Source organism: Pseudophryne corroboree, chromosome 11 (assembly GCF_028390025.1).
Source record: "Pseudophryne corroboree isolate aPseCor3 chromosome 11, aPseCor3.hap2, whole genome shotgun sequence".
Classification (NCBI taxonomy): Eukaryota; Metazoa; Chordata; class Amphibia; order Anura; family Myobatrachidae; genus Pseudophryne; species Pseudophryne corroboree.
Genome location: NC_086454.1, coordinates 342,758,881 through 342,785,305, shown reverse-complemented (window position 1 = coordinate 342,785,305; position 26,425 = coordinate 342,758,881). Strand labels below are relative to the sequence as shown.

Genomic DNA, 26,425 nt, shown 5'->3' with positions numbered 1-26,425 from the left:
GTCACTAGGTGTGCTGGCAGGGCATGCAGGGACTTGTAGTTCCCCAGTAGGTGGAGAGCCACAGATAGCTAGGCCTGGTTAGTGTGCTATGCAGGGACTTGTAGTTCCCCAGCAGGTGGAGAGCCAGAGATAGCTAGGCCTGGTTAGTGTGCTGTAACTAGGTATGCTGGCAGGACATGCAGGGACTTGTAGTTCACCAGCTGGTGAAGAGCCACAGACAGCTAGACCTGGTTACAGTGCTGTCACTAGGTATGCTAGCAGGGCATGCAGGGACCTGTAGTTCCCCAGCAGGTGGAGAGCCGCAGATAGCTAGGCCTGGTTAGTATGCTGGCAGGGCATGCAGGGACTTGTAGTTCCCCAGCAGGTGGAGAGCCAGAGATAGCTAGGCCTGGTTAGTGTGCTGGCAGGGCATGCAGGCACTTGTAGTTCCCCAGCAGGTGGGAGAGCCATAGCTGCCAGGGCATGCAGGGACCTGTAGTTCCCGGGCAGTACCAGTCACCCAGTTGCCCGGCACCCAGCTGTCACCCGCAGGCAGCCGGCAGGGGGCGCTGTGCCACGTGTGGATGTGGCCGGGGAGGGTGCGGGCACCGGTGGCTGCAGGAGCGGAAGTCTCTCCCTGACTGAGTAGCGGTAGCAGCAGCCCCGGGCTCGCCGTGCCTCACACCTCCATGGCCGTCTGGACCCGAGCCTCCAAGTCGGGGCCCCTGGACCTGCTGCTGCAGGATCACTGGCTCCGGGTCCAGGCCGAGCTGTCAGGGGAGAGCCTAAGCCTGAGCTCGGAGCAGGAGGGCGGGCTGAGCAATGGCACGGAGCTGGCCCCGGGCAGCAGCCCCCGCAAGGGTCCCGGCTCAGACTGCGGCTCGGAGTCAGGACTGGGCAGCCCCGGAGCCCGCTTCCCCCCGGAGAGCCCGGAGCCGGTGCGGAGTGTGCGGGTGGTGAAGCAGGAGTCCGGCGGCCTGGGCATCAGCATCAAGGGCGGCCAGGAGAACCGCATGCCCATCCTCATCTCCAAGATCTTCCCGGGGCTGGCGGCCGACCAGAGCCAGGCACTGCGGGTGGGCGATGCCATCTTGTCCGTCAACGGGGCAGACCTGCGGAGTGCCACCCACGACCAGGCGGTACAGGTGCTGAAGAAGGCTGGCAAGGAGGTGACCCTGGAAGGTGGGTGCTCAGTGGCTTTCAGCTGCTGCACGGTTATTGCCCCGGTGCCCTGGTGCTTCCCCTCCCGGTGCCCTGGTGCTTCCCCTCCCGGTGCCCTGGTGCTTCCCCTCCCGGTGCCCTGGTGCTTCCCCTCCCGGTGCCCCGCAGCTTCCAGCTTTCCCCTCCCGGTGCCCCGCAGCTTTCCCCTCCCGGTGCCCCGCAGCTTTCCCCTCCCGGTGCCCCGCAGCTTTCCCCTCCCGGTGCCCCGCAGCTTTCCCCTCCCAGTACCCGGGTGCTTCCCCTCCCGGTGCCCCGCAGCTTTCCCCTCCCAGTACCCGGGTGCTTCCCCCTCCCGGTGCCCCGCAGCTTTCCCCTCCCAGTACCCGGGTGCTTCCCCTCCCGGTGCCCCGCAGCTTTCCCCTCCCAGTACCCGGGTGCTTCCCCTCCCGGTGCCCCGCAGCTTTCCCCTCCCAATGCCCCGCAGCTTTCCCCTCCCAATGCCCCGCAGCTTTCCCCTCCCAATGCCCCGCAGCTTTCCCCTCCCGGTGCCCCGCAGCTTTCCCCTCTCGGTGCCTCGCAGCTTTCCCCTCCCAGTACCCGGGTGCTTCCCCTCCCGGTGCCCCGCAGCTTTCCTCTCCCAGTACCCGGGTGCTTCCCCTCCCGGTGCCCCGCAGCTTTCCCCTCCCGGTGCCCCGCAGCTTTCCCCTCCCGGTGCCCCGCAGCTTTCCCCTCACGGTGCCCCGCAGCTTTCCCCTCCCGATGCCCCGCGGCTTTCCCCTCCCAGTACCCGGGTGCTTCCCCGCAGCTGTCCCCTCCCGGTGCCCCTGGTGTTTCCCCTCCCGGTGCCCCTGGTGTTTCCCCTCCCGGTGACCCTGGTGTTTCCCCTCCCGGTGCCCCTGGTGTTTCCCCTCCCGGTGCCCCTGGTGTTTCCCCTCCCGGTGCCCCTGGTGTTTCCCCTCCCGGTGCCCCTGGTGTTTCCCCTCCCGGTGCCCCTGGTATTTCCCCTCCCGATGCCCCGCAGCTTTACCCTCCCGGTGCCCCGCAGCTTTCCCTCTCAGTACCCGGGTGCTTCCCCTCCCGGTGCCCCGCAGCTTTCCCCTCCCGGTGCCCCGCAGCTTTCCCCTCCCAGTACCCAAGTGCTTCCCCTCCCGGTGCCCCGCAGCTTTCCCCTCCCGGTGCCCCGCAGCTTTCCCCTCCCGATGCCCCGCAGCTTTCCCTCCCAGTACCCGGGTGCTTCCCCTCCCGCTGCCCCGCAGCTGTCCCCTCCCGGTGGCACGCAGCTTTTCACTCCCTGTGGCCATGGGCCGCACTAATGTATCACTGCCTCTGTAACTAATACCGCTTTTACACCGAGCATTTGACCCGGGTTATTACTGGGTATACCCAGGTCACAGCTTGGTGTAAAAGGGTCCTTGAGAAACAACACAGGTGGAGTGACAAGGTAATGGTAATGGTAACAGTGCAGTGTGAACAGCTCGACCCGGGTCATGCGTAAAAGCTGCTGATTGGCTGTGTATGCAGAGGTCCGCCTCATGCAGGGCAGATCCGGGTTCAGTATAAATGGGGCTGACCCGGGAATTAACCGGATCCAAGGTGCAGTGTAAACAGGGTCTGACCAGGTTGAACCTGTGTTTTTGGTGTGAGAGTGGTATTAGTGCATTGGGAAGAATGCAGGGGCAAGGTGACAGGTCAGTGACGGGCAGCACACTTTGTATCTCTTTACAATGGCCCTCATTCCGAGTTGTTCGCTCGCAAGGCGATTTTAGCAGTATTGCACACGCTAAGCCGCCGCCTACTGGGAGTGAATCTTAGCTTCTTAAAATTGCGAACGATGTATTCGCAATATTGCGATTACAAACTTCTTAGCAGTCTCAGAGTAGCTTCAGACTTACTCGGCATCTGCGATCAGTTCAGTGCTTGTCGTTCCTGGTTTGACGTCACAAACACACCCAGCGTTCGCCCAGACACTCCCCCGTTTCTCCGGCCACTCCTGCGTTTTTTCCGGAAACGGTAGCGTTTTCATCCACACGCCCATAAAACGCTGTGTTTCCGCCCAGAAACACCCACTTCCTGTCAATCACACTACGATCGCCGGAGCGAAGGAAAAGCTGTGTGTAAAAATACTATCTTCATAGCAAAATTACTTGGCGCAGTCGCAGTGCGAACATTGCGCATGCGTACTAAGCAGAAAACCGCTGCGATGCGATGAAATTTACAGAGCGAACAACTCGGAATGAGGGCCAATGTCTTTGCCGCAGCTTTCTCTTCTGGTCATCTGTGACTTTCCAAGTGCATCGGGGAGAATACAGGGACAAGGTGTGAGGTCAGTGATGGACAGTAGTGACAGCACTAAGTGCATTGGGGAAGTGACAGGTAGTGAGGTGAGTGACAGCACTAAGTGCATTGGGGGAAGTGACAGGCAGTGAGGTGAGTGACAGTACTAAGTGCATTGGGGAAGTGACAGGTAGTGAGGTGAGTGACAGCACTAAGTGCATTGGGGGAAGTGACAGGCAGTGAGGTGAGTGACAGCACTAAGTGCATTGGGGAAGTGACAGGTAGTGAGGTGAGTGACAGCACTAAGTGCATTGGGGAAGTGACAGGCAGTGAGGTGAGTGACAGTACTAAGTGCATTGGGGAAGTGACAGGTAGTGAGGTGAGTGACAGCACTAAGTGCATTGGGGAAGTGACAGGTAGTGAGGTGAGTGACAGCACTAAGTGCATTGGGGAAGTGACAGGCAGTGAGGTGAGTGACAGCACTAAGTGCATTGGGGGAAGTGACAGGTAGTGAGGCGAGTGACAGCACTAAGTGCATTGGGGGAAGTGACAGGCAGTGAGGTGAGTGACAGCACTAAGTGCATTGGGGAAGTGACAGGCAGGGAAGTGAGTGACAGCACTAAGTGCATTGGGGAAGTGACAGGTAGTGAGGCGAGTGACAGCACTAAGTGCATTGGGGAAGTGACAGGCAGTGAGGTGAGTGACAGCACTAAGTGCATTGGGGAAGTGACAGGCAGTGAGGTGAGTGACAGCACTAAGTGCATTGGGGAAGTGACAGGTAGTGAGGCGAGTGACAGCACTAAGTGCGTGGGGAAGTGACATGTAGTGAGGCGAGTGACAGCACTAAGTGCATTGGGGGAAGTGACAGGTAGTGAGGTGAGTGACAGCACTAAGTGCATTGGGGGAAGTGACAGGTAGTGAGGCGAGTGACAGCACTAAGTGCATTGGGGGAAGTGACAGGTAGTGAGGTGAGTGACAGCACTAAGTGCATTGGGGGAAGTGACAGGTAGTGAGGTGAGTGACAGCACTAAGTGCATTGGGGAAGTGACAGGTAGTGAGGTGAGTGACAGCACTAAGTGCATTGGGGGAAGTGACAGGCAGTGAGGTGAGTGACAGTACTAAGTGCATTGGGGAAGTGACAGGTAGTGAGGTGAGTGAGGTGAGTGACAGCACTAAGTGCATTGGGGGAAGTGACAGGCAGTGAGGTGAGTGACAGCACTAAGTGCATTGGGGAAGTGACAGGTAGTGAGGTGAGTGACAGCACTAAGTGCATTGGGGAAGTGACAGGCAGTGAGGTGAGTGACAGTACTAAGTGCATTGGGGAAGTGACAGGTAGTGAGGTGAGTGACAGCACTAAGTGCATTGGGGAAGTGACAGGTAGTGAGGTGAGTGACAGCACTAAGTGCATTGGGGGAAGTGACAGGTAGTGAGGCGAGTGACAGCACTAAGTGCATTGGGGGAAGTGACAGGCAGTGAGGTGAGTGACAGCACTAAGTGCATTGGGGAAGTGACAGGCAGGGAAGTGAGTGACAGCACTAAGTGCATTGGGGAAGTGACAGGCAGGGAAGTGAGTGACAGCACTAAGTGCATTGAGGAAGTGACAGGTAGTGAGGCGAGTGACAGCACTAAGTGCATTGGGGAAGTGACAGGCAGTGAGGTGAGTGACAGCACTAAGTGCATTGGGGAAGTGACAGGCAGTGAGGTGAGTGACAGCACTAAGTGCATTGGGGAAGTGACAGGTAGTGAGGCGAGTGACAGCACTAAGTGCGTGGGGAAGTGACATGTAGTGAGGCGAGTGACAGCACTAAGTGCATTGGGGGAAGTGACAGGTAGTGAGGTGAGTGACAGCACTAAGTGCATTGGGGGAAGTGACAGGTAGTGAGGCGAGTGACAGCACTAAGTGCATTGGGGGAAGTGACAGGTAGTGAGGTGAGTGACAGCACTAAGTGCATTGGGGAAGTGACATGTAGTGAGGTGAGTGACAGCACTAAGTGCATTGGGGAAGTGACAGGCAGGGAAGCGGCGCTTTACCCTGACAGTTGCAGAACACTCTCTTGTGTTTGCCGCTTGCCCCCCCCCCCCCCCCCCCCTAATTGTGTAAGCCAATGAGCAGTGACAGGCAGCTCTCACAGCGGGGTCTGTGCTTTGCAAAAAAATGTATCCCCGTATTTTATCATTCTTTTTAGTTGGTCCCCCTTATAATCCTCCAGACCAGCCAAGAATCTGGGAATTGTGCGTGCACATTAACCCCTGCTGTGACCATTGCAGAGATTTGCTGAGTCTGCTTGTGGGAATACTAATCGGTTTTAAGTCAGCATTAATATCAATCACCTCCCCCAACTGATGGGCGCTGTCGTGTTATCTAGGGGATAATCTGCCTCATTGTACTGTGTCCGTCCTGTGTCGTGACTACAAAAGAGTTAAACTTCCCGGGTGACTTTCCCTGTAATATAAACCAAGTTACATTGTCCTCTGCACAAGTGTGTTTAATTAACAAATGAACAGCTCTCCTAATGCTTCTATCTGCCCCCTGGTTATATGTCATTCGCTGTTTACATATGACATTCCCTAGTGTTAGCAGCCATAAAAGATGGATGGTGGAATCTGGGGTACAGTTAGGGGGGGGATACCTGTGCTAGGTTATGTACTGCTGAGAGATACTTGGTAGTGCTGTGTAACACCACAATACGCTGTTTATACATTACGTTAAAGTGAATATAGAACATTGTTCTCCAACGTTTCAGCCCCAGATTTTTGCTGTCAGAATGCCACATGCAAAGCTATGACGGGAATCACGGGCCTAATTCACATCTGATCGCAGCAGCAAATTTGTTAGCAGTTTGGCAAAACCATGTGCACTGCAGGGGAGGCAGATGTAACATGTGCAGAGAGAATTAGATTTGGGTGGGGTGTGTTCAAACTTAAATCTAAATTGCAGTGTAAAAATAAAGCAGCCAGTATTTACCCTGCACAGAAACAATATAACCCACCCAAATCCAGCTCTCTCTGCACATGTTACCTCTGCCCTCCCTGCAGTGCACATGGTTTTGCCCATTTGCTAACAAATTTGCTGCTGCAATCAGATGTGAATTAGACCCCACATTCCTTATTCCTGTTAGGGGGCAATTCAATTGTCCGCAGGTTTTTCTGTGCAATCTTGTGTCAAGCAGCCACGTCCCCCAGTAAGACGTGATCACAGCCCCTCCAGCAGGCAGCGCAACGTGTAAAGTGGGCCTGGGTGTTCTCCTGGGGGTATGGCCACGCTGCCACACACTAGGCTACGCCCGGCTGGTATCCTCGGCCTGAGGTTGGTTACACATCAGAATGACGGTTAATTAATGAATTCCCTTCCTCCGGAACCATCTGAGATTGCCCGTAAACATTGGGCAATTCTGTAAAAGACGGAACAATATTTTGTTCCAGCCTTCGTGTAACTGCGCCGCATCATACACGGTGTCTTCTGATTGGCCGTGCAGTTATGTAAGCAGCTCTCTGCTCACAGCTCCGCAGGTTACATCTGACGTCCTCTCAGACTTGCCGTAAGCGTTGCGGCTTGTGGAATCTTCCTTCAGAATGAGAACTGTCTGACGGATCAGACGAGCACGTTACATGGCGGTAAGGCTGTACCCTTGTGTAAAAGCGAGGAGACCCTGGGGGTGGTTCCCGCCTGTGTCTTTTGCCGCAATCCTTTCCTATCATACCGAGGCTCAAATCCTTCTCCGTGCGCCTTTAGCTGCACCATCAGTCGCAACATCGAAACTTGCGCCAGGCGCGGTTTCTGAACATGGCTTCCTGTGTGAGCGGTTCTACATCCTTATACGCAACCGCTGACTGTGCAACGCCAGCGTCTGGTTAGCCGCACCCACAGAATTCCATTTCTCTCCGTCCGGATTTATTCTGCGTCTTGGCGCGGTGGCCATCGGGGACGCATGTGCATAGCGACCGGGAGTCATGCGCAGACTTAAACTGTCGCCCACTTGCATGCCACATCGCCACTGCGGCCACGCCTTAATAAGGCCCTCTGAGCGTGTCTGGCGGCGTGGAGAGCTGTTCCATAGAATGGGGGCAGCACAAAAGGTGTCCTGGAGGGGAGAGAGACTGTGAGAGGAGACGGGCGCTGTTTCCTGCGAGAGCACTGGTTTATAGATTAGGGGAGCGCTGTGGCATTGGCGTGGGCTTAATAGGTAGATTAGGAGTTAGATGCTGACATTGGGTGGTATCCAATTAGTCATGGTAACTTATCACGGCTAATTGGTTCGCCGGGCTATTATATTAACTCCAATAGCCGCCAATTATCAGAGATTGGTTTCGCCACCTCACCACGACAAGTGCCACAGAAATACATAGGTCCTCCCCTTTTTGCAGACCCTATATATTTTTGCGCATTAAACAGGTTTTTCTAAAGATGTCATTGGATATGGGTGATAAAAATCGTAAAAACTCCCTGTTTTACGCAGTCGCTGCATTATCGCGGCTAATTGGATACCACCATAAGTGTTTAGATGGGAAGTAGTGAACCTGAGTGTATAGAGGGGATCTCGCGGATGGAACCGATGGTAAGGTTATGTAGACGGAGTAAGGTGCCCGTGGAAAGAGGCACGACGTTAGGATAACCAAATTTGGTAAATGTGATGGAAAATAAGAAAGTTGGAGCCTGCGTGACTGGATGATCTCATGCGATGTGGGATGTGATTAATAACATTTCCACGTCCCCTGTGAGTGTCTGGCCTGGTGTGAGGCTAATCACTGCCAGCTGCTGCTATAGTACATCCAGGAGAATAGTGCGTGCCTGGTGCCTTTGCTTTGTGCCTCAGTGATGTCCCCTGTGAGTGCCTGGTCTGGGTGTGCTGCTAATCACTGCCAGCTGCTGCTATAGTACATCCAGGAGAATAGTGTGTGCCTGGTGCCTCTGCTTTGTGCCTCGTGCCTCAGTGATGTCCCCTGTGAGTGTCTGGTCTAGTGTGCGGCTAATCACTGCCAGCTGCTGCTATAGTACATCCAGGAGAATAGTGCGTGCCTGGTGCCTCTGCTTTGTGCCTCGTGCCTCAGTGATGTCCCCTGTGAGTGTCTGGTCTAGTGTACAACTAATCACTGCCAGCTGCTGCTATAGTACATCCAGGAGAATAGTGTGTGCCTGGTGCCTCTGCTTTGTGCCTCGTGCCTCAGTGATGTCCCCTGTGAGTGCCTGGTCTGGGTGTGCTGCTAATCACTGCCAGCTGCTGCTATAGTACATCCAGGAGAATAGTGTGTGCCTCGTGCCTCAGTGATGTCCCCTGTGAGTGCCTGGTCTGGTGTGAGGCTAATCAGTGCCAGTTGCTCCTATAGTACATCCAGGAGAATAGTGTGTGCCTAGTGCCTCTGCTCTGTACCTCATGCCTCAGTGATGTCTCCTGTGACCGCCTGGTCTGGTGTGCTGCTAATCACTACCAGCTGCTGCTATAGTACATCCAGGAGAATAGTGTGTGCCTAGTGCCTCTGCTCTGTACCTCGTGCCTCAGTGATGTCTCCTGTGAGCACCTGGTCTGCTGTGCTGCTAATCACTACCAGCTGCTGCTATAGTACATCCAGGAGAATAGTGAGTTTCTAGTGCCTTTGCTTTGTACCTCGTGCCTCAGTGATGTTCCTGGTCTTACACAAACCACGCTCTCTAGTTATCTGGATTAGATTCCTGGTTGGCCGCACATGTAGGTTCTTTCGGGCCAAACCACTGACCACATCAGAGCCTCCACCATTACTGCGGGCAAACACGGGCTGGGTGTCGCACTTGTCCTGGGGCTTACCCGCAGCTTACTTCCTAAACAGTAGAATCCGCCCATTCAGGGGTTAAATTATACAAAAATAAATAATAAATAAAGTCGGTTGCTCATTATCTCTGTCCTGTAAGTACGCTTGTCAAAAGATGCAGGTTCCAAATGAAGTAATTACCTCTGTAATTGCCGTTTAGGTAAATAAGAGGCACACCTTATAAATACGTGATATCTTTTTTAACTGTAAAGAGAGGCATGGTTACACCCATGTGCCGGAATCTGTGCTGATGGTTTATTCTCTCTGCATTATACCCAAGGGGAGCTTGTCCCAAAACCCCCCTCAGCACCCCCTCTTCTCCTCTGCACCTCGCCCCCCTCAGCGCCCCCTCTCCTGCACCTCTCCCCCTCAGCGCCCCCTCTCCTCTCCTGCACCTCTCCCCCTCAGCGCCCCCTCTTCTCTCCTGCACCTCTCCCCCTCTTCTCTCCTGCACCTCTCCCCCTCAGCACCCCCTCTTCTCTCCTGCACCTCTCCCCCTCAGCACCCCCTCCCCTCTCCTGCACCCCTCCCCCTCAGCACCCCCTCTTCTCTCCTGCACCTCTCCCCCTCAGCACCCCCTCTTCTCTCCTGCACCTCTCCCCCTCAGCGCCCCCTCTTCTCTCCTGCACCTCTCCCCCTCAGCACCCCCTCTTCTCTCCTGCACCTCTCCCCCTCAGCACCCCCTCTTCTCTCCTGCACCTCTCCCCCTCAGCACCCCCTCTTCTCTCCTGCACCTCTCCCCCTCAGCACCCCCTCTTCTCTCCTGCACCTCTCCCCCTCAGCGCCCCCTCTCCTCTCCTGCACCTCTCCCCCTCAGCACCCCCTCTTCTCTCCTGCACCTCTCCCCTCAGCGCCCCCTCTACTGCACCTCTCCCCCTCAGCACCCCCTCTTCTCTCCTGCACCTCTCCCCCTCAGCGCCCCCTCTCCTCTCCTGCACCTCTCCCCCTCAGCGCCCCCTCTCCTCTCCTGCACCTCTCCCCCTCAGCAACCCCTCTTCTCTCCTGCACCTCTCCCCTCAGCGCCCCCTCTTCTCTCCTGCACATCTCCCTCTCAGCACCCTCTCTCCTCTCCTGCACCTCTCCCCCTCAGCGCCCCCTCTTCTCTCCTGCACCTCTCCCCCTCAGTGCCCCCTCTTCTCTCCTGCACCTCTCCCCCTCAGCGCCTCCTCTTCTCTCCTGCACCTCTCCCCCTCAGCACCCCCTCTTCTCTCCTGCACCTCTCCCACTCAGCGCCCCCTCTACTGCACCTCTCCCCCCTCAGCGCCCCCTCTCCTCTCCTGCACCCCCCCCCCCCCCCCTCAGCTCCCTCTCCCCTCTCCCTTATATAGGCCAGCTCTCTAATCCTCCCTGTTTTGCAGCTAGCAATATAATCTGCAGCTAGATAGCAGATTAACCCCTTTGTACCCGTCGGGGGAGGAGGTGGTGCTGGAATGCCGACTGCAGTGACCGTTATGTAACTCGCCGCTTGTTATTCTCTGGAAGAAGCTGTGAGGAATCTGAACCTGTGTTTGTCTGGAATGGCCTCATAGTGCTCCGTCCTTCCCCTGTACAAATACAAATCGGGTTATCCGCACTTGTACTATTAGAAGGGTCTGTGTCCGGCAGACACGGCCGCGTCTGTTCCGCATTTATATGTGGACTGTATTGGCGCAGGAACAAGAAAAGGGCTTTAAACGCATCTGACCACTTTATGAAATGACCAATTGTCAGATATGTGATTTATTTCATGCAGCAGCAATTTGTGTATGTGGCTGAAAATCGCTATGTAGCACAAATAAGCAAAATTAAGTGTATATATATATATATATATATATATATATATATATATCTCTCTGTTCCAGAACCCCATCAAGTATAGGAGCGTGATTGACTAGCGCTCTAGTGCAGGACTGTGCGATAAGTGGCTCTCCAGCTGCTGCAGGACTACACATACCAGCATGTCTTGCCACAGGGCGTGCTAAAACTCAGCAGGCAATGCTGGGATGTGTAGTCCTACCGGAGCTGGATGGACCCTTTTTACCCACCCCTGCTCTAGTGTATGAATACTGAGTAGACTTTATTCACTGTAGATCTGCGGGATCCATAGGGTCCCAGAGTGGGTGTAATTGATACCAGCATACAAGGATCATATGGTACCGCCAGGCAGGTCACCCCAGCGCTGCCCTGTGACTGCCACCTGCCCGGGGGTGTCCTAGTGACCTCACATCTGTGCAGATGCGGAAGAGCTTACACTCCATCTCTCTTGTGTGTTTTCCCACAGTGCGTTTCCTGCAGGACGTGTCTCCCTACATCCAGAAAGCGTCCCTGGTGGGCGACCTTCCCTGGGACGGCTGTGACCCGCACAGTCCGGCAAACAGCGACTCATCCGGGTCTCCCAAACGCTGCTTCCGGGACACCAAGGTCATTCCTTTAAAAATGTGCTACGCTGCGCGCAATCTGAGCATGTGCGACCCGGAGGGACGGTCAGTGACCATTGTGCGTGACCAGATGTCAGGTGGTGTACCTCTCCCTCTCCTCTCCCTCTCTCATGCCTAGATCTCTTACAGGCTGGTGGAACTGCGCTCCCCGGATGGATGTCACTCCCTCGTGCTCCGCTGCAGAGATTCAGCCTCCGCGCTGTCCTGGTCGCAGGCGCTACACAACAACATATCTGCTCTGCTGCCGCAGGTCCTGGCCGAGACGCAGTGCATCCTGGGAGCTGCCAGTGAGGACCTCAGACATTTGGGCTGGGTGGCCGAGCAGGTGCGTCAGGTGTCTCTGTTTGTGATGTGCCCCGCACGCGGTTGAGGGTGAGGCATACTGTGTACTTGGGGCATGCCCTGACTCTCTGTACTGCTCTCCCTGGGGCAGGGTGAGGCATACTGTGTACTTGGGGCATGTCCTGACTCTCTGTACTGCTCTCCCTGGGGCAGGGTGAGGCATACTGTGTACTTGGGGCATGTCCTGACTCTCTGTACTGCTCTCCCTGGTGCAGGGGGCGAGGCATACTGTGTACTTGGGGCATGCCCTGACTCTCTGTACTGCTCTCCATGGGGCAGGGTGAGGCATACTGTGTACTTGGGGCATGCCCTGACTCTCTGTACTGCTCTCCCTGGGGCAGGGCGAGGCATACTGTGTACTTGGGGCATGCCCTGACTCTCTGTACTGCTCTCCCTGGTGCAGGGTGAGGCATACTGTGTACTTGGGGCATGCCCTGACTCTCTGTACTGCTCTCCCTGGTGCAGGGGGCGAGGCATACTGTGTACTTGGGGCATGTCCTGACTCTCTGTACTGCTCTCCCTGGTGCAGGGTGAGGCATACTGTGTACTTGGGGCAGGCCCTGACTCTCTGTACTGCTCTCCCAGGTGCCTCAGGATGATGGCCGCTCTACATGGAATCCAACGCTCGCCGTTGTCTCTCAGAGGGATTTTCTACTCTTTGAATCAATGCCGAGGACACGGGAAGAGTGGGCGCACCCAAAGCTGATGTTACCGCTAGTCTCTACCAGGTAATGGAGCGTTTTGCTTACACTTCTTGTTATTCTATGCATTCAAAGCTGAGCCAACGGGGGGGGGGGGACCAATCACAATATGCAATCAAGAGCTTGCGCCGTGTGATTGGTTCTCCCTTTTCACCATCCTTCAAAGCAGCAAATTAATGTGATTCGCTGGTTTCTGGTTCTGCTACAAAATTGGGTCAGTCCTAGGGAAGACCAGCATCACCGTTCAGGTCAGGGAAGACCAGCATCACCGGTCAGGTCAAGGAAGACCAGCAGCACCGGTTAGGTCCATGGAAGAAAGTCAGACAAATGTATCTGGTAGGTGGGAGTGCAGCTTGAAGGCCCGGTTTGGATCTTATGGAACTAGGCGGTAAAATACAAGTAGTCATACCTGGGCAGACTCTATCGTAGGAACAAATATACAATTAAATGAGCACAAAAGATGCTTTGTTGTTATTTTTGTTATATACATTTTAAAATATAAATAAACCAATATAAATGTAACAGGATTTAGTGATGTAATGTCTGGGCATCTTAGTGTGCACAGTCCAAAAGGGGTGGTCTTCAGTATGCTGGTTGTCGGGATCCCGGCGCACAGTATACCGTAGCCAGAATCCCGACAGCCGGCATACCGACACTTATTCTCCCTTGTGGGGGTCCACGACCCCCCTGGAGGGAGAATAAAATAGCGTGGCACGCGTAGCTCGCCACACTGTCGGTATGCCGGCGGTCGGGCTCCCGGTGCCGGTATGCTGGTCGCCTGGAGCCCGACCGCCGGCATACCATACTACACCCGTCCAAAAGTGGGTACACAGTAAGCGATGTGCTCGGTGAGCGACAGCATCTTGTGTTTTCCCTCCCGGACCACGGCGGGCATACACACTGCGATATCACTAATATCGCGCAGTGACGTCATGTCGCGGCCGGTTGGAGCTCGCAGCTTTGTACGATAAGTCCAAATTGAGCTGCATCCATGGCTGAGACAGAGGGTCGTTAAACGCTCTGCGGGGTCGCAGCATACACCATGGGCGATAGTAAACTCGATCGCTTAGGAGGGGGAAAATGAGCGATATAGTTAGGTAAGTGTGTACCTACCTCAACAATAATCTCTCTGAAACACAGAAAAAGATATAAAGTGCGAATCTACCTGTATTTTCTTGCATGATCATTAGAACAAATATATATAAAATTATGGGAGATGGAGAATTTTAACAAATAGAAGAGGTGCCAAACCGGAGTCTGATAAATGATTATTCGCAAGGACAGGAAACGTTGTGTCGCGGAATCGCTTGTACATCTTCCCCGCACATTACTGTGGTTGGAGATAAAATAGCAAGTAACGAGCCCCCACGTGACAGCTGTCACTCTGCCCATTTATTTTGTGAATTAGAAGGGAATCATGTGGTTACATATGCTGCATTTTTAACCACTTAACTGACAATTTATTTTGCCAAAAACTGCTCCGAAATTGTCGTGTTTTTTTTTTTTTTTTTTATGAGTGAATCAGGTAAAGAACATTTAACCCTATCCAAAATGATTTTAGTTGAAAAAAAACAAAACTTATTTTTTCTTTAAAAAAAAAAAATATATATATATGTGTGTGTGTGTGTGTGTATGTATATATATATATATATATATATATATCTATTTATTCGCGAAAACATCGAAACATCGATCAGGAACATCGTGACCATCGGAACATTGCGACCATTGTGGCTTTCATTTTGAAAGCCGGGACAGCCTCCAGGTATACAGGGGGGGGGGGGTTATTTTACACTCCCCAGCGTCTGCCATTGTCTGCAGTTGCTGGAGGGGAGGGGCGGGGGGGGGGGGATCCTGCCGTGCTGACCGATCAGCAGTGACCGGGACCACGGAAATCAGCAGAGGAGAGTGCAGGGAGGCAGAGGGACCTTATGGTGCAAAAATAAAGCTGCCAGTATTTACCCTGCACAGAAACAATATAACCCACCCAAATCTAACTCTCTCTGCACATGTTACATCTGCCCCACCTGCAGTGCAGATGGTTTTGCCCAACTGCTAACAAATTTGCTGCTGTGATCAACTCTGAATTACCCCCTATGTGCAGTGCAGGTGGGGCAGGTGTAACATGTGCAGAGAGAGTTAGATTGGTGTGTTTATGCGAGATAAGTGTGTCAATGTCATAATCCCTGTATGGGGAAAAATAGCTTTTTTAGTTGAATTTTCAGTAGTATAGGGGAAGGGATTTCATCCCTCTGATTACTTGATTTGTTTTTTTTTTTAAATAAAGGAAATAACCCTTAATTAACCAATTGTCCCATGATGCCTTGCGGTAATGGGGTTAGACTCTTCAAACTATTTATGTAAGAGACCAGGCGTTATAAGTGTAGATGAAAGCCTCCTTTCCTTTAGCTTCCATTAGGATATATTAGACGTTGCTATTACTTAAATTTAAGAGAAGCGCGAGATGCTATGTGGTCCACCTGCCGCTGGTGGAACACAAATTGCCACTTCCGGAAAGTAGTCAGAAAGGATCTGTTGTGCCTGTCCCATGGCTACCAGTGAACAACTCCGCATTACCTTTGCCCTTCTCTAGCTGTTGGAGGCCTGTGATCCGTTCAGTGCTCATGAGAAAACTATGGAATGTAAACTTCCTGTTTGCGCCCCAACTGATCTTGCCGTGTGGCTATTGGTGGTCATTCCGAGTTGATCGCTCGCTAGCAGTTCTTAGCCTCCGTGCAAACGCTGTGCCGCCGCACACCGGGAGTGTATTTTAGCTTAGCAGAAGTGCAAACGTTTTTATCGCAGAGCGCCTGCAAAGTTTTTTTGTGTAGTTTCAGAGTAGCTCAAAACCTACTCAGCGCTTGCGATCACTTCAGACTATTCAGTTCCGGATTTGACGTCACAAACACGCCAAGCGTTCGCCCAGCCATGCCTGCGTTTTCTCTGGCATGCCTGCGTTTTTCCGCACACTCCCTGAAAACGGTCAGTTGCCACCCAGAAACGCCCACTTCATGTCAATCACTCTGCGTCCAGCAGTGCGACTGAAGTGCATCGCTAATCCCTGTGCAAAACTACATCGTTCGTTGTGCCCGTACGTTGCACCGCATGCGCAGAACTGCCGTTTTTTAGCCTGATCGCTGCGCTGTGAACAATTGCAGCTAGTGATCAACTCGGAATGACCCCCATTATACAGTATGGCCTTTCAATGTCCTGCTATCCAGTGTGGATGATTAACCGCTAAACCGCCTCCGAGGCGCCTTCAGTTCCTAATAGTCTGATTGGTTATTCTAATGGGTGACCTAGAAACCATCGCCTAACATAAAGCACCAATAAGTTAATGGTACTAGTGGGTAATTTATCAGGCCGGAGAGGAGACAATAATCTATAGTGGATTAGATCATCATACCTTGTAACCTGATTTAGTTGGTGTCTCCAGTAGGGGAAATAAAATAGACCTCTTTATTGGTGGACTAAATTCTGGTTGTGAACATACCAATATATATACTAGTGTTCCTTGGTATTACCACCTTCAGCTATAGAGTTCAGTACTAATAAATAACAAATGATCCCAGAGTTCCAGTCTACGAGGGCTATTTGAAGGTCTTGTCCATCAGTCTCAACTTTTATTTTTACATTTAGCACAAAACCCTTCACCAAAAATAATGTTCAGACCCTAACAAGTGTCTCAAATCATCATACATATTTATAATACCCAACTTTCTTGACATTATGAACAGGTCATTAATCAGTAATGAAAATTATGTGACGGTTCATGTGAATTGCCAGATTATATATATATATATATATATATATATATATATATATATAATTTGTTTGTCTTGTAAACAACAACTGTGGGATATAGTCAATAAGTGTCGGATCCCGGTGCGCTGGCGGGGGACATGTTTGGGCGGGGGAGGGTGATGTCTGCGTGGGGGGAGGCGCTGCCGGGAGTGAGGAGCCTGGCCGGGGGGACGCCCTGCTCAATCCGACTTTTTGTAAAGTCAGATTGAGATTGTCGGAAAGGGGGCCCAAAACCTGTTGCATTTGGCCCCGTTTCCGACAGAAGCATGCGGATCGGCGCCTATTCCGCCGATCCACGTGTTTTTCGACAAGTCGGGAATTCCCCACTTGTCAGTAAAAACCAGCCCTCTATGAATAGGTTGGAACCCTTCGGAAGCTGCCGTCTTTCCAACAAGACGGCAGCTTCCGCCAGCTATTGAATACGGCCCTGAATCTGTTTGCCCAGAGCGAGGCCTTTCGCAGCCCAGTAGTGCGCTCATGTAACCGACGCTGGATGAAAGGTATATGAGATTCTGTGCGTGTCCTCCAGCAGTCTTCTATACGGCATCCTGTCCCGCGGATCAGGGACTATGGGGTCCGGATGGGATTCTGGCGGACCTGTTACCCTAGGGTGTAGTTATAACGTTGCCGGTTTCTGATGGATAGCTACTGGCTGCATTGCTGTGTGTTTATTTCCTCCGGTTTTCTTCTAGGTTGGTGCACTCGGGCCCTGGGCACAATTCTCCCTCTTTGGGGCAACATCTAACATTTGCCACCCGCACAGGGTGTCCACAGGGCATTGAAATGCACGTCTTCCGGGTGGAGACTCAGCGAGATCTCTCCGCTTGGACACGAGCCCTGGTACAAGGATGCCACGCCGCGGCCGAACTCACGAGAGAGGTCACAATTAGTAAGTCATCGTACAAAAAGGGAGGAGGAGGGGGGTATACAGATAACTTTATAGCCATCACCATATGTATGGTTTTTAGGGGTGGTCTTCAGTTTGCCGGCTGTCGGGATCCCGGCGCACAGTATACCAGCGCCAGAATCCCGACAGCCGGGATACCGACACTTTATCTCCCTCCTGGGGGTCCACGACTCTCCTGGTGGGAGAATAAATATGCGTCACCGTGCCTGCAGCGTGGCGAGCGCAGCGTGCCCGCAAGGGGCTCATTTGCACACGCCACACTGTCGATATGCCGGCGGTCGTGATTCCGGCGCTGGTATGCTGGTCGCCGGCATACAATATTATACCCGTTTTTTGGACCCAGAACAGATACAGACGGAGCCACGCTAATCGTGGCTCCGTCTGTGCCTGGGCTTGCCGCGTATGGGGCATGCGCGCATCCGTGACGCGAATGCGCCCCATCCACTAGAATGGGTGCGTATCTGTGCACTATTGGCGGGGCTAGGCGATAGAGAAGTGCGGCTCCTTCTGTATTACTCCCCAGTTTGCTGACAGACCCTCCCGCTAACTGATCAAGCCCCTGCACCCAAACGGATATGGGGCCTCCTGCTTGGTATAAGGCTGCTCCCGGGGGGGGGGGGGGGGGGGGTTCTGGGACTCGTTGTATAAGATGTTACAGCATTGCCGCCATGGTGATATGTACTGTATCTGTATAACAGGCTGCTCTCTGCGCGGAGAGGGAGTGTCTCTCGCCATTCACTACGACACAGGATTCACAGTGTGCCGCGGCGGCCCTTCCGGGCCGGTCCTTCACCGCTATCCTTTTGAGAAACTGAAAATGTCGGCAGATGACGGAAACAAAAACCTTTACCTGGACTTCGGGGGCCCAGAAGGAGAGCTGGTGAGAGTGTATTTATATGTGTTCCTCTACTCCAATAAAATGTATTATATAGAATATGTAAGGTGTTTTATATGGGTCGTTGGGTCGACTCAACTTAAGTCGACCACTGAAGGTCGACAGGTGTAAATGTTGACATGAGTTTTTGGACTTTTTGTTGGTGTAGTTTTCTTCGTAAAGTGACTGAGAACCCCAATTAGGGCACCGTGTCCCCTCGCATGGCTCGCTTTACTCGCCATGCTTCGGGCAAGGTGCCTCGCTCTGCTACCGATGCGCTCAGCACAGGTTATTGGGGGTCATTCCGACCCGATCGCACGTTGCAGTTTCTCGCAGCGCAGCGATTGGGTCGAAACTGTGCATGCGTCGCCGTACGCCGGTGCATGGCAGCCGTCGTTGCCTAGCGATCGCCTCTGAGGCAGAGGCGGTCGCTGGGCGGGAGCGGTCCGGCCAACGCAGGCGTGGTCGGACCGTTTGGGGGGGGGGGGGACGCGGGCCGCAGCAGCTGCGTGACGTTACATGCAGCCGCTGCGAGCCGGGGAGCGGTGAGTAGCTCCCGGCCAGCACGCTAAAGCTGCACTGGCCGGGAACTACTCTTGAAGTGCAAAGGCATCTCCTCTGTGCGATGCGTTTGCACTTCTGCGGGGGAGGGGGGGGGGGTCACTGACATGCGGGGCGGGATAACTCTGTGCTGGGCGTCCCCCTCCCCCACATATCGGTGTCAATGATCGTAGCTGTGCTAAATTTAGCACAGCTACGATCAACTCAGAGTGACCCCCATTATTCCAATCGTAGTCCACGTGGATCGTCAACAATGGAAAAATCCAAAAAATTATTATTATTTTTTAAAACTCATATCGACCTGTCGACCTAATGACTGTCGACCAAAGCTGTGTCGACCGCACGACCGTATCCCGTTTTATATAGTGACTGCAGCGTATGTGTCTCTGGTCTCTCACGGTTCTCTCTCCTCTTTCAGACGCTGGATCTGCACACGTGTCCGAAGCCGGTTGTTTTCCTGTTACACACATTCCTTTCTGCTAAAGTCACCCGTATGGGCCTGCTGGCCTGACCCTAAAGTGCCCTCCGCAGGACACACACAGCTGTCCGTATAACCAGTGCCTTCTAGCGACAATCACAACGTGTAAGGAGGGACAGTACGCGGCGTCTGATCCGATCACACGGCATTAGCACAGTCTCCGCTCCCCAAGCCGCCGCCCTGAGCGCCGGGACCCCGCAGAATGTGAGCCGCGTTATGTGAAACCAGGCGGAATTGGGGGCTTTGGACTAAACAAAATCTGCATTTTTATAAAGACTTTTGCTGTTTATTTTTTTTAACCACAAGAGTTTGTGAAACTGTTGGAAATGTTTCCAAGGTAAGTGCTGGCCGAGCCGCCGTCTTACCGGACTGTCACGGACGCGTCGGCTCTTCAGCCCTTTCACTACAGCGACTGAACGCAACGTTCGGTCCTCTGGGAATATGAAGCCATAATGTTTTTATGACCAAAAGTGCCTTCAATGTTACTGCTGCCTTAAATGTTTATGTTTATATGCACAAATGATATTTATAGAGTATATAATTATATATATATGTACACACATTACATGCACAGTTACACAATGACGGGGGGCCTGCTGGGACCACACCATGTCCGGCTGTGTAAGCCGGGCGCAGCACCCCTTCCGCTGGCTCCAAAACCTACTCTGGACAAAAGTTTCTCCAGATTTTAACCAAAGATATTCGTGCAGAGATATTGTTTACGTATCACGGTAAAAATGCTTTGATTAAAGGGGAAATATTCCCTATTTATAAACAGGATTTATATTCACTTTATTTTTCTATAACTGTTCAGTAAAACCTATGATATATTTGCACAGATCATCTCTTCCTATTCGCCTTTATTCCTCTATATATGAGTGCTGGAACATACGGTGTATATATACAGTGTCGCCGTTATGCACGCACACGCAGCGGAGATGACGGAACAGTTTGTACCCAGCCGCTACCTATCTCGCAGACACAAAAACATTACAAAAAACCCCAACAACTCCGTGGCTGGCAGCGGTAGGGTATGTGCCCAGTTTACAGCGGGCATACGTCACAATTCCTGACAGCCAGGTTCGTTACAAAGGTAAGGGGCGGGAACGATGCATGTTCCATTCCTCCCAACATTTACATATTGCCCAGCGCCACTTTCCACGAAAAAGGGGGCATGGGATCGTTTCCCTTAGGCTGTTTTTGGGGCATGCCCGCCCGTCTCACCCCCATTTCTCCACACACTGCCCCCAGCTTCCTCCTAGCACTAAATAGATGCCGTGCCCCCCCTGCTTCTATAGTGTCAGCTTCATGTCTGGATGAACGTGCGGTCTCTTGGCATGCGCAAACAATCAAGCTATGCAGACCGGTGTGACTTCCGCATCCGGTCCAGAGAGTACAGCCATGTTGTGCCGTGAAGCAATATTGATGCATGTAGCTTAACCAATCACTAGTATCACTCGGAGGCATGTCTCTGTAATGTCACTAGCTCCTGGTGAAGTATTTGTTTACATTCCGACACGTACGTTGGTTCAGCCCACAAGATGGCTGCCGTAAATCTGTGTATAAGGCGTACATTTAAGAATCCTCAGTGGACTACTGCCATCTAGTGGTCAGTATGTAGTGGGGAAATGCTTGCTTGGGAATAAAATTGTGCAGTCAACCTTAACAAGCTGCACTAGGTTCATTAAAGCTGATTGAGGATTAGTTGCTACGGGTTACCACACACTTGTTCTTTGTTAGTAAATAAGCTCCAGTAACTTTTGAACAAAACATTTTGTATTACCTGAGTGCAGATTTTTACTACTCATCAGGAAGAGCTTTATAGCAGTACCGTGTACACTGGCAGCCAGTACCCAGTACTGTACTAGCCTTTACTATCCTAATTCTTCCCAGTGTTTTCCATACCTGTAATATTACGCTATGGGGGTCATTCCGAGTTGATCGTAGCTGTGCTAAATTTAGCCCAGCTACTATCATTCACACTGACATGCGGGGGGACGCCCAGTACAGGGCTAGTCCGCCCCGCATGTCAGTGCCCCCCCCCCCCCCCCGCAGAAGTGCAAACGCATCGCACAGCGGCGATGCCTTTGCACTTCAAGAGTAGCTCCCGACCAGCGCAGCTTTAGCGTGCTGGCCGGAAGCTACTCATCGCTCCCCGACCCGCAGCGGCTGCGTGTGATGTCACGCAGCCGCCGCGGCCCACCCACCCAACGGTCCGGCCACGCCTGCGTTGGCCGGACCGCTCCCCCTAAACGGTGACTTAACGTCGCCGTCCAGCCCCCCTTCCGCCCAGCGACCGCTTCTGCCACAGAGGCGATCGCTATGCTACGACGGTTGCCATGCGCCGGTGCAGTTCCGACCCGATCGCTGCGCTGCGACAAACTGCAGCGAGGGATCGGGTCGGAATGACCCCCTATATTGTGGGAGTAAATGGAAAATGTCACTAAATATAGCTTTCTATTCTCTGGAACGCTACTTGCCTAAGTATGCCTAAAATGTGAAACATTCTGAGTGCAGGGAGATACAATATGTGTGTCAGTCTTGGGCCTCTGACTTACGGGTGATGATCCTGGATCCTGCCTGCCCAAAACAATTGTGTGTGTGAACAGCGATAGTGCTTGGTACAGTATAATGGACGCACTTTCTACGTGTGCCCCACTTGATGCTGTGAATGCGCACTTCTGACGCTCTGTTAGTGATTGTTAGCTGGTGTTTTTCAGCAACCGTGTGCAAAGGCCCTGAAGCTGGGAACACACTATACAGTCTAATATATTATTCCGACGTGGATCAGATCAATATATCCGTACACATGTAGTGTGTGTGCCCAATCTGACCTTCCCGGCACCATTGGGTGTTTGATGCGGTGTAGTTACATGCAGCGTGTAACGATACATTGCGCCGTTGTACGGCGCATCACATAGCGAGTACGCAGGGGTAATTCAGACTTGATCGCTGCTGAGCGGGCGATCAGACGCAACCTGTGCAGACGCCATCGCACAGGTACAAAGCGGATCGCTGCTCATCAATGGGTTTGTGCGAAAGATCCATTTGCATGGGCGTTCGCAAGGAGACTGAAAGGAAGAAGAGGGCGTTTGTGGGTGGCAACTGACCGTTTTCAGGGAGTGTTTGGAAAAACGCAGGCGTGTCCAGGCGTTTGCAGGGAGGGTTCCTGACGTCAATTCCGGTCCGGGACAGGCTGAAGTGATCGCAGCGGCTGAATAAGTCCTGGGCTACGCAGAGACTGCAGAAAATCAGTTTGTACAGCTCGGCTACACATGCGTTCGCACACTTGCAAAGCAAAAATACACTCCCCCTGTAGGTGGCGACTATCTGATCGCAGGACAGCAAAAATCGCTGCCGAGTGATCAGGTCTGAATTACCCCCGCAGTGCGATGTATCGTTACATCACACCGCTGATAATCACGGTTGTTAGGTGTCTACCCACTCTGTACACTTGGTACTTAATGGATTGGCTTGCAGAACGCAGAAGACCCGGTCACCCGTGCAGGGAGAGCTTTAGCTCTCCATTCAAATCTACGGACTGCACAGTACATGCTCATAGCTATGAAGGTATCCGGACTCTAGGTAGACACCCATTGGTCAGCAGTGATTAGCTCAACACTAGAAATAGGTTGACATGACCATTAGGTCGACGTGATTTTTTTCCACATTTTTTTTCTTGAAAAAACAACTTTTTCATACTTTACGATCCACGTGGACTACGATTGGGAACGGTAACCTGTGCCGACGCAGTGAGGCACCTTGCCAGAAGCATGCGAGGGGACACGATGCACTAATTGGGTTTCCCGGTCACTTTACGAAGACAACGACACCAAAAAAAAACATGAAAAACTCGTGTCGACCTAATGGTCGTTTCGACCCTATTTCTACTGTTGACCCTGTCTACCAATAGGTGTCGACCTAGACACTGTTGACTCTGAGTCCCATACCCAACTATGACTGTGTGAACCATCACTCTGTTGTACGGATCTCTAGGCTTCTGGGCCCTGCTCCCTTCATTCCAGAACAGAACCCTGGATATCAGTGATAGGGGTGCAGCAAGCATTTCGGCCGCCTGGCTCCCAAATAGATGTGCACAGAGTATTCTGCACAGATACTGTATGTGTATAGAGCAGGCATGTCCAAACTGCGGCCCTCCAGCTGTTGAGAAACTACACATCCCAGCATGCCCTGACACAGCTTTAGCATTCTCTGAAAACAAAACTGTGTCAGGGCATGCTGGGATATGTAGTTTCACAACAGCTGGAGGGCCGCAGTTTGGACATGCGTGGTATAGAGGTTTGGTGACAGGTCGCTGGTATTTGTAAAGGTAGAAACTGTTGCTATAACGCACGTGTTTAAGGTGGTCCTGCTGCTCTGACCCTTCTCTTAGAGTAGTTACACCCGCGGGTGGCGATATTGGGTGAGATCGATCAGACTCTGGCTGCCACTTGTGCTATTGTTGCTGTTGGAAGGCTGATTGTACATATGCTAATATCTGGTCTCCTCATTCCCAACCATGGTTATCCAGTGTCTCTGTCGTTCCGCACGCTGCCATATGTGGACAGTTGCTGATACCCAGCACAGCAGTCATTATAATAATCTTCCTGTAGAGATTTTATTTTAGAAGACAAAAGCCATAATAAGTAATACATAAACATATCGGAACTGTGGGCGTTATTCCGACCTGATCGCACGCTAGCTATTTTCTGCAGCGCTGCAATCCGGTCAAAACTGCGCGTGCATATGCACCGCAATGCGCAGGCACGTCGTACGGGTACAAAGCGGATCGTTGCTGGGCGATGGATTTAACGAAGAATCCATTCGCACAGCCGATCGCAAGGAGATTAACAGGAAGAAGGCGTTTGTGGGTGGCAACTGACCGTTTTCTGGGAGTGTTTGGAAAAACGCAGGAGTGTCCAAGCGTTTGCAGGGCGGGGGTCTGACGTCAATTCCGGGAGCGGACAGGCTGAAGTGATCGCAGCGGCTGAGTAAGCCCTGGGCTACTCAGAAACTGCACAAAACTTTTTTGTACCGCTTGGCTGCACATGCGATCGCACACTTGCAAAGCAAAAATACACTCCCTGGTGGGCGGCAACTATATTCGCAGCGCTGCAAAAAATAGCTAGCGAGCGATCAACTCGGAATGACCCCCTGTATCAGAAGCGATGGTGAGAGTTATACACAGAAGAAGAGAAATGATACCATTTACTGGCCACATACAACACAGAATTAATGTTACTGTAATATACACTTAACAGAAAAGTTACCAATCTCTCTGCACACACGTACAATGTTACCTTAAGAAACTATCACAAAAACAAAACACCTATGACCTGAAGTTACATCCGGACTCCGAGGCTCGGCTGATGGGGGGGGATTCTTTTCTGGGCGGGCGGAGCTGTTGCATCTGTTTCTCTGTAATATTTCCCTGTTGCTTGACGACGTGGATGAATATTCCCCATAGACTACATCTAACGTGTAATAAGCTGGCAGAGACTCGGGATGTTTTTATTTTAATTAAAAAGAAAATATTGTTTAAATTGTGCTTATGGGTTTTATTTATTTCTGGCGTTGCAGTGAATGGAGTTTTCCAGTGGTGTCTGACGGACTGGACATGCTGGCGCTTGTAGTTCTACAAGTGGAAATTTTGTACAAGTAGTTAATGGTGTTAGGGATTGCTGGGATTTATAGTTCCACTACAATAATGAATGGTCTTATGTCGTTACCCTGCCACCCACCGCTCAGATTTATCCATGTGGGGTGCATGGGCCCTAATTACCCTAGATAACGCTGCCTGGTGCTGACTGGCTTTGGGCTGAGAGACGGGGACCCCAACCTGGCATTGCAGTAACCGCCCAGGCCTATAATAGTGGTACATTATTAGGGAGAGGGCAGGGAGAGGGCATGAAGCCATTAATATCTATCTTACAGGGAATTGGATGTTAGAATGAATGAGAAGCAGCCAGTACTAGGGCAGCATGGGAAATAATGGTGATTCAAACATGCATGTTCTAGTGCACATGTGGTAGAATTGTTCTGCGCGGGGTGTTGATGGAAAGTATGCTGCATCTTTAATCCCTTTCTCAGACAAAAGTGTTTTGCGCTACAGAGAAAAGGGTTTCCCAGTCCATGCAAGGTCTCGGCTTTCTGACAGTCATTCTGTCCAGGTACCACGTCCCGAAATCTGTGTCCTTCCTTTATTTTACTTCCAAATCTGGTGGCAATAAGCAAAGGATTTCAGCAAGCGTATTGGGCCTGAGATGTGGACGGAGGAGCTATCGCTGCTGCTTATATGGAAGCAATGTTCCGATATGGTAATGCAGCAGGGGGCGTCACACTTACATAGAAGCAGCAGCAATGCACAAATATGGTAATGCAGCAGGGGGTGTCACACTTACATAGAAGCAGCAGCAATGCACAGATATGGTAATGCAGCAGGGGGTGTCACACATAGAAGCAGCAGCGATGTACAGATATGGTAATGCAGCAGTGGCGTCACGCTTACATAGAAGCAGCAGCGATGTACAGATATGGTAATGCAGCAGCGATGTACAGATATGGTAATGCAGCAGGGGTGTCACGCATACATAGAAGCAGCAGCGATGTACAGATATGGTAATGCAGCAGGGGGTGTCACACTTACATAGAAGCAGCAGCGATGTACAGATATGGTAATGCAGCAGGGGGCGTCACACTTACATAGAAGCAGCAGCGATGTACAGATATGGTAATGCAGCAGGGGGCATCACGCTTACATAGAAGCAGCAGCGATGTACAGATATGGTAATGCAGCAGGGGGTGTCACACTTACATAGAAGCAGCAGCGATGTACAGATATGGTAATGCAGCAGGGGGAGTCACGCTTACATAGAAGCAGCAGCGATGTACAGATATGGTAATGCAGCAGGGGGTGTCACATTTACATAGAAGCAGCAGCGATGTACAGATATGGAAATGCAGCAGGGGTGTCACGCTAGCAGCGATGTACAGATATGGTAATGCAGCAGGGGGCGTCACTCTTACATAGAAGCAGCAGTGATGTACAGATAATAAGAATTTACTTACCGATAATTCTATTTCTCATAGTCCGTAGTGGATGCTGGGACTCCGTCAGGACCATGGGGAATAGCGGGCTCCGCA

General features: G+C 52.1%; 1 protein-coding gene across 1 annotated transcript; it reads left to right on the top strand.

The window, feature by feature from the left end:
- Positions 1–534: 534 nt before the first annotated feature.
- Positions 535–20,123, top strand: SNTB2 (syntrophin beta 2). Its single transcript, XM_063945918.1, has 7 exons — positions 535–1,161; positions 11,459–11,660; positions 11,745–11,940; positions 12,543–12,685; positions 17,155–17,351; positions 18,068–18,249; positions 19,223–20,123. Exons 1-7 carry the CDS (start codon positions 669–671, stop codon positions 19,313–19,315), a joined length of 1,506 nt encoding a protein of 501 aa, XP_063801988.1. The 5' UTR covers positions 535–668; the 3' UTR covers positions 19,316–20,123.
- Positions 20,124–26,425: the final 6,302 nt, after the last annotated feature.